Here is a 13495-nt window from a genome sequence, read left to right as displayed (position 1 = left end):
GAGAGAGAGAGAGAGAGAGATCATGGGAAGCTCAATGGGGCCAAGGCAGTGGCCTCAATTCACACTAGCAATGGCACTTTGCCTAGTTGCTATCAGTTGTTAGTGCTGATTATAGCCCTCATGTGTACCAATCTCCACCTCCGCCATATGTTGTACATTCACCTCCTCCTCCGGCTTCCTCACCACCACTCCTTAGTACTACAAGTCTCCACCTCCACCATCTCCTTCACTGTCTCTGCATATGTGTACAAGTCACCTCCTCCTCTGTCTCCCTCACCACCGCCTCCTTATTACTAAAGTCTCCACCTCCACCATCTCCTCACCGCCTCTGCCATATGTGTACAAGTCACCTCCTCCTCTATCTCTCTCACCACACCACTCCTTATTATTATAAGTCTCCACCCCCACCTTTTCCATCACCACCGCCTCCATATGTGTACAATCTCCACCTCCATCATCTCCCTCGCCTCCTCCCCATATGTTTACAAGTCTCCACCATCTCCATCCCCACCACCTCCATATACTTACAAGTCCCCACCTTTGCCATCTCCTTCACCGCCCCCTCATTATGTCTACAAGTCCCTTCTCCACCATCCCCCTCACCACCTCCACCATATGTTTATAAATCACCACCACCTCCATCTTCTTCACTGCCAACTCCATATATATACAAGTCCCCACCTCCACCATTACCCTCTCCTCCACTTTACTACTATAAATCACCTCCTCCTCCTTATGCATACTAGTGACCCTCAAGTAAAGTTTAATGAGCTTGCTCTTATGTTATAAACCCTATTTAAATTGTTTTGGTGATAATTTTATACCCATTATTTCTGTAATTGTATTCTATAGTTTCATCGATAATAGGGTTTACAATAAAGTGAATATCTTATAATGTATCCATTGATGTGATTATGCATGCAAGACCATTTATACAATGTTATCGAGTGAATAATACAAAATCATTTGATTTCTTGATTTATTTCTATATATCTCAAATCAGTATTACGAAAAAGGCCCACGAAAATGCTTTTTTTTGTTTTTGCGGCACTTCAAAATTAATTGTATAATTTGATGGATTAATTATGGTTTTTATTTCCTTTAATCGTACATCGATCCCTCCCGACAAGATTCAAGACTCAAAAAAAATAAAATTTGAATGGTAAATGATCAAAATTTTCCAAAAGTGTAATGAAAAGAAGAAAGAAAGAAGGCGTCCCTATCTCCAAAACTTGCTCTAATTAATTAATACTTGTCGAAATCATTGGAAAGAAAAGTTTGTAATTATAACTGGTTCATTCCCCATCAAGATGTTACTGCTATGTATGTTTTTAATTATAAACTACTAGTAACAAAGAAAACCTACATTTAAAGAATGCAGAGTTCACAATAAGAATTAAATTGGTAAGGAACTGGTTTTCTGAAGTTTGTTTAATGGTAGTCTCTTTCTCTGATCTTGGATGCTTATCAATTATAGTTTGGGTGGAAATGAATGCAAGGTCTCATTAAGGAATATGGTCATCATCCAAGTAAAGAGATCTGCATATGACTTCCATATATTTCAATTCATTTTTGATCCACGCCTAAGAATCAAAGCTTTGAACGACTTTTTCCAAACAATAAATTTTTGACAACTCGGGTTTAGTTTCGTACGTAGCTTCGGAGACGACACAACTTTCCAATAATACATTAAACACTTCATTACTTCTTTCAATCCTATTTGTAAGGCTTGTACATGATGGATCCTTGATACTAACTCAGCGCAAACTATTCTTATCGATTCTTTTATGAGCTCCAATATTATCTACATAGTTAAAGAAAGTTATTTAAAATTAGTTATTTCTTGAAAAAAATTTTATGTCACTGACCCTAATTAAACTATAAAACTACCTAATTACTTAACCAAACTCATCTAATTAAACAATAACTTTTAATTAAGGAAATTATCTTTATAGGTCCTTATAGTTTACAAAAAATTTTAATCAAGCCCTATACTTTCAAACCTTAGGCTTGTTAATCCCTCCCCATTAACACAAATTGAAAAATTGCTGATATGGCTAACGGTGGATGATGTGCCCTGCATATATCTCCACACAAGCATCTAGATGGATTAAATGGCAAGCATGGTCAACTCAGAGGGAGAGAAAAAAAACTTGAAATAGAGAGCTACGAAGTTGGAGCTATGTTGTAATGTTCTTTCACTTATACCATATACTTAAACATTAAATATATACTATCAACATAATTAAAACCAAACTAATCATTTAAGAAAATATGCCAAGGTAGAAAGAGTTAAACATAGTTGGAGAAATCAAAGAAAGTGGAAAAACTATAAAATCTTCTCAAAATTGAGATCCCAAGAATCATTTAAATTCAAAAGTAAGTTTAGAGGATCATTTAACCCTTACAAATCAAATTAAAGTAGAAAGCATTTAGGATGCATGGGAACCAAACAGACTTGAAAATAATACAAAACAAGTCAAAAGAGTAAAAGATGTCACATAGGCACAATCCATCATGACCAACATGTTCTATGCCATGTGCCGCTGCACAAGTATCATCCGTTGTGGCACACCTATCATGACAGCATCTTGCTATCATGATAGCTCTCAAATTCTAACTTCAAGCGCGTACAACATTTTACCCGAACCTTGGATTGAAGTATTCAAGCACCCACATGTAGACAATTTCATAATCTAACTAATCGCTTTGGTCTCACACAAATCCAATATCATATAGAGAATTTGAATATCTTAGTGCCACATTTACACTTTTCCATACTTGAACTCTCAACTAAATGTCCAAATCTCCCAACACAAGCCCTTAACTCTCTTTAGGCCTTGAACCATATTCAATGGACATTAATGAACTAATATCAATCATCACACATGATCAAATCACCACAATAACAAAATCCACTTTTCAATAACCACAATTCAAGGTGGGGACATATGAATTTTCTAAAATCATACCATTACTAAACGCAAACTTTCAAAAAGAGTTCAACTAACAAAATACACTTGCATAAACCATTTGACTTGCCAAAAGTCAACATTGGGAGAAAACCCCCACCATGGGCCAAATAAACCAAAAACGCCAATAATTCATCATCAAATGGCTATATGATAGCATAATGTATACATGACCCCTAGTTGGAAATATAAATTTAGTTACACAAAATATAGAGACATTGCAATTAAGTACTCAATCTCTAGCCTCAGAGGCCTCTCCTTTGTCTTTAGCTTGATCTTTGCCTATAAAATGTTAAACCACAGGAATGAGATAAACATCTCAATAATCAAAAAACTAAAACTCGAGCACATATAAGTATGGCAATCAATAAGCACGCAAAGTGTAACCTCTTCCAATATCAACATGATATTAGAAGGAGTTAACATAATCACCACATCACATCAAATAAAATTAAATAAAAGCATACATTTTAAAATGCTTAGGAACCCAAAACTTCTTTCTACAACTCTTTGAAATTGATCCCAAATTAATTATTGCATAGAAAAAGATAATTTCTTGCATTCACATCCTTCAAATTCACATTCTAGTTATCTTGGTTTCCATGCTCTTTTCCAATTTCATACTCAGGACATGAACAGGTTGATTTTGCACTTATTTTTTAGTTTTGTGTCTAGCCATTCTTGTGATATGCATGATATAACATGGATACAATCATGGGACAACATTACGATTAAGCACGAGTATAAAATGTCAAAACATTCACAAGTATAAATGTATTGTTTTACCTTTTTCATTCTTCCACATAATCCATAATGTCATTGTACCTTATAAAAATGATTTGTGGTGTAGGAGAACCTTTATAGAAAAAAGGTTGGGTGCTTGTAGTGGCTACTAAATCATCATAACAATATAAAGGAGTGTAAATTAAAGTGATGTCTTTATTAACAGGATCTCAAGAAAGCAAGAAGACATAGAATGACTAATTTAGTCATGGATTGACTTTAGAATAGAACTTTGTTGATGATTATGTATAAACTTTTTGTGACATATTAGTTCATTTGTATAATTAATTTTGTATATGCCAATATGAATTATTATTACAATTTTGTTTTAATTGTGAATGGCAACCAAATGTTTACATGTTTATCACATATTGACAAGTGGCTTGCAATGATTGACAAGATATACATTAACAACTTATTAGGTGACAAAATTTCATGTCAAATTGGAAATACATGATACTCCATTGACAACTTGACGGTGACCATTGACTACAAGGGAAAAAACTATTGACAAGAGTAAGGCATTTGTCAAAGGCAAGAGTGAATTCATTAGATGCAATAGTTTCTTTAAAAACTAAATAAGTTATAAGACACATCTCAATTAACAACTTGTTAATAGCCATTGACCACAAGGCAGAAGCTACTGACAAGTGCAAATTTATTTGGTACAACATTTACTTTTAAAACTAAACAAGTTATAAGACACTCTATTAGCAACTTAAAAATTTCCATTAACAACATGGCAAAGCCTAATGATAAGTGAGGCATCAGGCAGGAAGTAATAAGTGATAATTAATTAGATGTGATACTTTCCTTTCAAATTGAACAAGTTATAAGACACGCTGTTAAAAAATTGACAACATCTATTGATGACATGGCAAATATTAATGACAAGAGAGGCATTAGCCAATGACGAGTGATAATGATCAGGTGCAATAGCTTCCTTTAAAATTGAATAGGTTATAAGACACTCTATTGACAACTTGACAATGTTCATTAACCGCATGATAAAGGCTAATGATAAGTGAGGCATCAGCCAATAACAAATGAGAATTTATTAGCTGTAATATTTTCATTTAAAACTAAACAAGTCATAAGACTCTATTGACAACAACCATTGACCAAAGGGCAAAGGTTATTGACAAATGAGGTATCGACCAGTGACATGTGCACGAAATGGCTCTCTTTCATCTTCTTCCTTTTAACTCCAAAAGGTAAATTGGTCACTGTCATTTCATTCTTATTCACCCTTAAATTTCTAGAGACTTGACATGTATTTATGAATTTGGTGGGACTTTTGGGTATTTTGAATGGTTGTGAGGTACTTCATGGTGATTTTTCCTTTTGTAAATACCACGAAATTAAAATTAAAAATGCTAGCAAATTCTTTTTTCTTCTTCTAGTAGTGAAATTTTTAGTTATACAATCTCACGTTTGTTCAAAGATTTTTTTTAATATTGAATATAAGTAATGCTTTTTGTTATTTAATTTTAAAATTATCTAAATTTTATCAAGACTGACTATATTAAAATATAAATTGAATGAATTAAGTGTATTGTTTATTAAGAATAAAATGTTAGGATTATTTCATTACAAAACATTGATAAATAATTTTGTATCTGTCAAACATAAAAAATAATATGCATATTTATGAGTTACATTACTTAATATTAGACATCTATAACAATTTTTTCCCTAAGACTTCAAAATTTACCCACGCGACCATGCCTAAAGCATTACTACTCCGTTTTTATTTATAAAAAAAATTATAACTTTTTACTTATTTTTTTATATAAATAAAATCACATATTTCAATAAACATTTATTACATATTTTTTAAATCACCCCTCATAATTTATATTAATAAAAAATAATTAAAGCAATGCTTATCTTGATTAACATAAAGCATTTTAATCTAATTTTTTTTATTTTCAGATATAATTATTATGGTTAACTAACTTTTTAAAATTATATAATATAATTTTTTTCTTATATATAGAAACGGAGAGAGAACTTTTTTGGCTTTATTTATAAGATTGTTCCTATTATTTAATACAATACTTTTTATAAAATTTAATCTAACACATGCCACTCATTTACAAAAAATATAACTCCATATCTAACCATCTCTTCATGGTTATGGTGGGAAACGACTTATTATTTTCAAACTTGCTTATAAGTAATTTTGAAATTTCGATGCTAAACTAATTTTAACCCTACTTTTCTTAATCTCAACATGGCATTATAAAAAATAGAATAGTGGGAGTAATTTTTTCTTAGGGCTTTTGTAGATATAACTCATATTATAAGATCAAACCAAACAAATAGCCTAACATTTATTATATTTACATTATAGTCGGTTTATTATATTTGTCAATGATATACCATTATGCATCAATGATAACTTTCTTATAAAATTTTAAATTTTCAATGTTAAATATTTTGTATATATCAATAATAAACTCCTTATATATATTAATATGAATTGCTCACACTCCTTAAATATTTTGTATATATCAAATATTTGATCCATATTTTCTAGGCATTAGATATTTTTTAATCAATGGACCAATTTATCTTTTTTTTCTTTAAATATCATTTGCTTTAATATTTCCTAACTAATAATAAACAATCTTCTAACAAATTAGTGTGTGTTTGGATAGGGATCATAATCAATTTTTTACCCAAAAAGTTGATTTTCTAATTAATTACCCAAACATCAATTATCCAAAAAAATTGATTTTTTGAGTTTCCCAAAGCCACAACATTCAACTTCTGAGTCTTTTGTTACAAAGTTATATGGAAAAATTATAAAAAAAGGTATAAAATTTAATAAAAATAAAACCAAACTGTCTTCTCTTCTTTTTTTTTTTTTAGTAAAATTTAAACTTTGGATCCTCAAAAAAATTACTAACTATCAACTACCACTCTTCACTTAGCACTTGCTATAAAACTAATTTAAATAAAACATTAATTGATAAAAAAATTAATTTAATTTAATTTAAAATTGATGGTCATTGCAAAGATTGTTGCAAAGATTTAGAGAGAGAGAGAAATTTGTGTCATTTGTTACATTGCTATATTTTTTATGTTGCCAAAAATTCTAAGCAGTGCTTTAACATTTTGTCAGATATAGCTTATATCCATGATGTCATTAGAGATCAACTTATACATTATTATTTTTATTAGTTATTGTAAAATTGATGTTTGGTATTTAAGAATTAAATCTTTTACTTTTATTAAATTTATTTGAACTAAGATATATTGAGTTATTTATTTACGTAAATTAAAATTATTAATATTAATATAATTTAAATTTTTATAATTAATCATATATATAATTTAAATAATATATTTTACTTTTTAAATATTAGATACAAATTTATCAATAATTTAATTTTGAAAAGAAATGTCCTTTATGGTAATTTACGTAGTTAAAATTGATTTTGAATAAATTATCCAAACATTTTAATTCTGTTAAAATTAATTTTAAAAAAATAATATCCAAACAACTTGCGTTATAACATAATCAATTATGATTAAAATTTATTATTTAATTAATTATTTTTATAATCTATTTTACTTAACTGAAATTCAAATAGGCACTTAAACAACTTCTTTTATGAACTTTATAGTACTTTACAAAAGTACATAGTTTTAGAATTTTAAAAGTATTAATTAAATTTGTTAATGTATATAAATTTGTTAATATGTCATTATTTGAGGAGTCATTGAAGGAGTAGTCTACGGTCTCTACACCGTGTACAAAAAAGTCAGCGAAAACCTGTGCCGACACCAAATATACTTTTAAACAGCGATAGTTTAAGGTAACTAAGAAACTGAAATATGTCTAACGTCTTTTTTAAATTTGCCAAAAAATATATCTAATGTCTAAACAGTACGACCGAGTTTTTGTTTCACATTTCATTAATCATAGAGAAGGCTAACATTCTCTGCATTATAAGGCTAACTTGGGGAAGTTCATTTAAAGACAATTTCTGCATTCAAGCATATTCTAATTTAAAATCTCGTATTTAAATTGTCATAACTTCTTCTTTCATTATGATCAACACTGATTGGTTAAAAAGACAAGCCCCTCCCATGCTTATAATAAACCCAAAAAAAAAAAAAAACAAACAAAGAAGGTGTCCTCACCAGCAAAACTTGCTCTAATGATTAATACAAAGCTATAATATATATATATATATATTATTGCACATAGGTAATTCCGTTCGGGGTAAGATTGGGTACTTCTCTCAATAGGGATTCAGACTTTGATTCGTCGTGTTTTGAAGGACTATTCCTTTTTATTAGATCCAACCCCATTGGTGTACAAAGCTAATATATTATATAAAGTATTATAAGGATAAAATATATATGTTGCTGAAATCATTGGAAAGAAAAGTTTGTTGATGACAATTTAAAAAATCCATATTGAACGGGGATGATTGTGGGGAGGCATATGATGATAAAACTTGATATAAGCTCAACTTATAATTTATTTCTCTTTTGCCATCAAGTTGATCCCCCCCCCCCACACACCACACATTCTTTTACACAGTTCTAAATATAGGACAAAAGACATAGTACTTAAATTTTTTCACCAACCTTACGAAGTTGTTGGCATGCTTTTAATTTTTATATATTTTATTATGATTATTAATTTCAGTGAATGATAAAATTGAAAAATCATAAATTTTTAAGCAAATTTAAGGTATCGACTACCACTCCTTAAAAATCATGAAATTAGTTCATTATTGTATCTTATAATTAGAATTGAGGGTGGGTGTGTGTATAATCTAAAAATATATGCCAATTTTTTGAAAATTTTATTTACCCATAATCTAACCCTTCCTCAAATACACATACACACATTCAAGCATATCAATATTGAGTTCAAACTCGGATTTCTTTTAAGCAAGGAAGGTGGTGCTACTATTTGGACAAGTAGCAGTAGTTGACAAAACCATAAGCCATATTGGAAGAAAGTAGAATAAGAAAATTATATAGAAGAGATTTCACAAGAGAATAATCATTGCTGTTTTCTTGCCAAAAAACTATTGTTGCTTCAGTTGGCGAAAAATAAAAACTATTATATTGCTGTTTCACACTTTCCTAATTATTATAATATACTTCCTTTCAACTATAAAATATGACATTTTCTAGAAACTAGCTATGCTTCATCCAAAATATAAGATATATTGAATAGTGTTTATAATTTTTTTATGACTATATTCCTAATTCATTCATTATTCCTTTTAAAAAATGTTTATTAGAATTTCAATTCTCATTGTATTTTATATAGAATATTTAATAAAGTTATTTTAAGAAAGATATATAATTTTTTAAAATATTAAAATTTCAATTAATTTGTTTTAATTAGGTTACCTTTTAAAATAAATAAATAAATGACAAGGAAAAGATCAAAAGACGTATTCTCCAACACGCGCTTTTACGTGCAATTTTTTCTCTCATTCATCCATGTTTGTCCTCGCCAACTCTTTCCATTGACTTTTTCCATAACCCACATCGTTGGAAAGAACTAACACAATCTGAAGCAGAGTCTTAATTTTAAATATTATAAACAATACTAAAGGAATTTCAATAAAACAATGTAAGGCGGCTGCCTCATATTGATGAAACCGGTTCAAATTTTTAAGTACCATATACTGCGAGGGATTAATTAATGCATTAAAGTATGATAAAAGTGGGTAGCCACGGTCAAGAGCTGCAACTATATAAGTGGTTGGATAATCCATGTTGAGTCAAGCAAATTAAACACATAGAAAGAGAGAGAGTTGGAGGTAGCAAGAGAGAGAAGATCATGGAAAGCTCAATGGGGTTGAGGCAATGGCCTCAACTCACACTTGCAATGGCACTTTGCCTAGTTGCTATCAGTGTTAGTGCTGATTATAGCCCTTATGCATACCAATCTCCACCTCCGCCGTATGTGTACAAGTCACCTCCTCCTCCATCTCTCTCACCACCACCTTCTTATTACTACAAGTCCCCGCCTCCGCCATATGTATACAAGTCACCTCCTCCTCCATCTCCATCACCACTACCTCCATATTATTACAAATCTCCCCCTCCTCCATCTCCATCACCACCACCTCCATATGTGTACAAATCTCCACCTCCACCATCTCCCTCACCTCCTCCCCCATATGTTTACAAGTCTCCACCACCCCCATCCCCATCACCACCACCTCCATATATTTACAAGTCCCCGCCTCCACCATCTCCTTCACCACCCCCTCCTTATATCTACAAGTCCCCTCCTCCACCATCTCCCTCACCTCCTCCGCCATATGTTTATAAATCACCACCACCTCCATCTCCTTTACTGCCACCTCCATATGTATACAAGTCTCCACCTCCACCATCACCCTCTCCTCCACCTTACTACTATAAATCTCCTCCTCCTCCTCCTTATGTGTACTAGTGATCCACTAGTAAATTTTAATGAGCTTTCTCTTATAAACCCCCTTTGAATTGTTTCGGTGATTATTTTATATATACCCATTATTTCTGTTTGTATTCAATACTTTCATTGATAATAGGGTTTACAATAAAGTGAGTATCTTATAATGTATCCCTTGTTGTGATTATATATGCAATACCATTTGTATGTCATTCAATGAATAACACAGAAGAGTTTAATTTCTTGATTTATTTCTATACATGTCAAAATACTATTACAATGAAAAAAAAACTTACAGAACCGCCTATTAATTTTAACCTCTAGGAGCGCTTCAAAGTTAATTTTATAATTTCATGGATCAATTAAGGTTTTTATTTCCTTTATTAATTATTTCCTTTATTAATTATACATCGACCCCTTATCCTCCCAACAAGATTCAGGACCGGAAAAAAAAATTGGACTGTAAATAATCAATTTTTTCTAAAAGTGTTAATCAACACCAAAATTTACTTAGAGATCAATCAGCTTGCCTTTATATTATTAAATAACAAAAAAAATTTTCCTTACCTCTAATCGAATTATGATATACTTCTTCCGGTCCCAAATATAAGAGCTAATTAACTAATTCACATAAATTAATTAAGGAACTTAGGTAATTTTGTTACTTATAACAAATATGTATTATTTTCCTAAAATATCTCTCCTTTAATCATTCAAATTGGGAGTATTACCAACATACACTTCATACAATAATCTAACCATACGGATAGTTTGGGCAAAAAAATAAAAAATATGAGAAAAACAAAGGAAATTGATATCTCATATGTAGGACCGAAATAAATATATCCCAATTAGTTCTTATTTTTTAGGACCAAAGGGAATAAATAGTTCACATATGAGCTACCATATATGAACCCATCATCCAATCCCTTGGTTCACCAAAAAAAGAAAATGTGCAATCACTAAGCCACCAATACCTTTTAGTTATATGGTATAGCATGCGCACATGTAATTGACTTAGTTTCCAAACCAATTATTTGTTAAAAGCTCAAGTGAACTTGTCAATTTACTAATGGGAATTTGTTAAGAAAACTCACGTTCTACATATTGAACCTAGCTTTGTTGATTTGTTACAACATGAAGTAGACTTATTAAAATCCTAACTCAACTTTTCACTTTAGTAATTTTGCTTGTTAATTTAAACGGGTCAAATGCAAATTGATATTTGAAAATCCATGGATTTGATAATTTCCCTTTCGAATTGATAAGTAACTGTTATTGAACAGAAAAGTTGCTTAAATTTTCTCATGAATTTTCAAAGCTTCCAATTCGCAACTAATCCTTTGCAGATTAGAAAGTAAAAGTTACTAAATTGACAAGTTCAATTAAGATTTCAACAAGTTCACTTATACATTTTCAAACCTATTAATTTGTGATAGGCCTCATAAATTAACAAATAAAAGTTACTAAAATGTCAAGTTCGGTTAAAAATTTTAACGAGTCCACCTCTACTTGTTCAAAAAGGACGACACAAAGAAAGAAGAAAACGAACGCCACTCACGAGTCTAATAAATGGGGGGGGGGGGGATGAAAGCGTGCGTCCCCATCTACAAACTTGCTCTAATTAATTAATACGGAGCTAATATATGAAAATATGGATATATAATATATATGTTGTCGAAATCATTGGAAAGAAAAGTTTGTTGAATGACAATATAAAAGAATAATTTATGTAAATCCATATTGAGCTCGGATGATAGTGTGGTGTCAAAAATGTAATTTATTATTGTTTTTTTTTTAACACCGGAGCAGACCCAATCGATAGTAGCTAGATACTCCTTTGATTCTATTTATAAAGTAAAGAGAGAAGATTTGCTTTGATCCTATTTATAAAGTATCTTAACAATTATTATATCTATCTTTACTCTTTTGCCCCTATTAATGTTAGGAAGATTATTAAATATTAAAGTATTTTATTTTTAGAGTAGATATATTTAATAAGGATAAAGTTAAAAACTTGTTGAATTTTTAAATAAAGTTAATGAGGTTCAAGATTTTTCTTAGTTCTAATGAAAATGTTGGAAGTGACTTATAAATAAAACTAAAGAGAGTATAATAACAAAATCAATATTTTAAAAATTGGACTAGACAACAAATCAAAAGGGCCAATAAATCACACTTTTCGTGATTCAATCAATTAAATTAGCAATATCATCAAAATTAGTTAAATAAAAAATAATATTCTTGTGTGTGTGTGTGTGTGTGTGTGTGTGTGTGTGTGTGTGTGTGTGTGTGTGTGTGTGTGTGTGTGTGTGTGTGTGTGTGTGTGTGTGTGTGTGTTGGCGTGGAAGGTTGATGGGGAAGGGGTCTGGCACCTGCACTAAGCATGTTAGAAGAGCAAATGCTCAATCAGAGCGATTTAGGTTCCCTTGTTTGCACAATGAGCTCAGTTTCAGAGAGAAATCAAATGCATTAAAGGAATGGGGAAAAAAGAGTACACCATGTTGGGAAACACAGGTTCATTGGAACTGAAACTAATCCTAAGCCATATCTAAGATCTAAATTGCCGAGTCAATTTGACCCCAAAAAAAAAAATTACAAATCACACTAGATTAGGCTCTTTTATAAGGTCGAGAATAAATTCAACTGTTTGGAAGTATGAGTGTTTGGAGTGATCATTGGATACTCTGATGCTTTCAATTTTCACTTTTTTATATGTTTGAATTCAAATTCCTCATTGCCAAGCGGGAGGATTAATCCAAAACATGTCATATAACACCACAATATATAAGATTGAAGGGTTTAGGATTCTTCATAAACTCGTTTTAGGTTTTGGGTTAATGTTGAATCTGTCAAATCCATGCAGTTCAAGATAGTCCAAAAATTCAAAACAAGTTAATAAGTTAAACCGAGCTATTTTTATATCCTGTGTCAGTCCGACCGATTCCACGGTTGATGTCTTACAACAACAGTGGTCAAAACGTTATATAAATAAATGCCATTTGGAAGGAAGTACAAGAAAATATAGAAGAGATTTCACATTAGAATAAAATATTGCCGTTTTTCAGCCGGCAAACTATTGCTGTTTCACACTTTTCTGATTATTATAATATAAAAATTAGGTTACGTGTTTTAAAATGAATAAATAAATGAAGAGGAAAAGATCAAAAAGACATGCTCTACGACGCGTGTTTTCATTCAAATTAGATTTTAAACTCTCGTGCAAATGAGTAATTTATAGTCTGGTTGTTTTAAATTAAAAAATAAATAATTTTTTGATAGTTTAAAGATTTTATAGGAAAGATTTATTTTGTAA

The 13495-nt window shown here is 30.7% G+C and overlaps 1 protein-coding gene and 1 pseudogene across 1 annotated transcript; both read left to right on the top strand.

Moving 5' to 3' along the window:
• Window positions 1-120: 120 nt before the first annotated feature.
• On the top strand, window positions 121-982 carry LOC129313916 (extensin-like; annotated as a pseudogene).
• An 8554-nt stretch (window positions 983-9536) lies between these two features.
• On the top strand, window positions 9537-10430 carry LOC129312352 (extensin-2-like). Its single transcript, XM_054954905.1, has one exon. The coding sequence runs from the start codon at window positions 9580-9582 to the stop codon at window positions 10198-10200; it is 621 nt and encodes a 206-aa protein (XP_054810880.1). The 5' UTR covers window positions 9537-9579; the 3' UTR covers window positions 10201-10430.
• The last annotated feature ends 3065 nt before the right edge of the window (window positions 10431-13495 follow it).

Source organism: Prosopis cineraria, unplaced genomic scaffold, assembly GCF_029017545.1.
Source record: "Prosopis cineraria cultivar Desert tree isolate PC_DT_omini unplaced genomic scaffold, ASM2901754v1 PC6, whole genome shotgun sequence".
NCBI classification, from domain to species: Eukaryota; Viridiplantae; Streptophyta; class Magnoliopsida; order Fabales; family Fabaceae; genus Prosopis; species Prosopis cineraria.
This window is presented reverse-complemented; position numbering and strand designations above follow the sequence as displayed.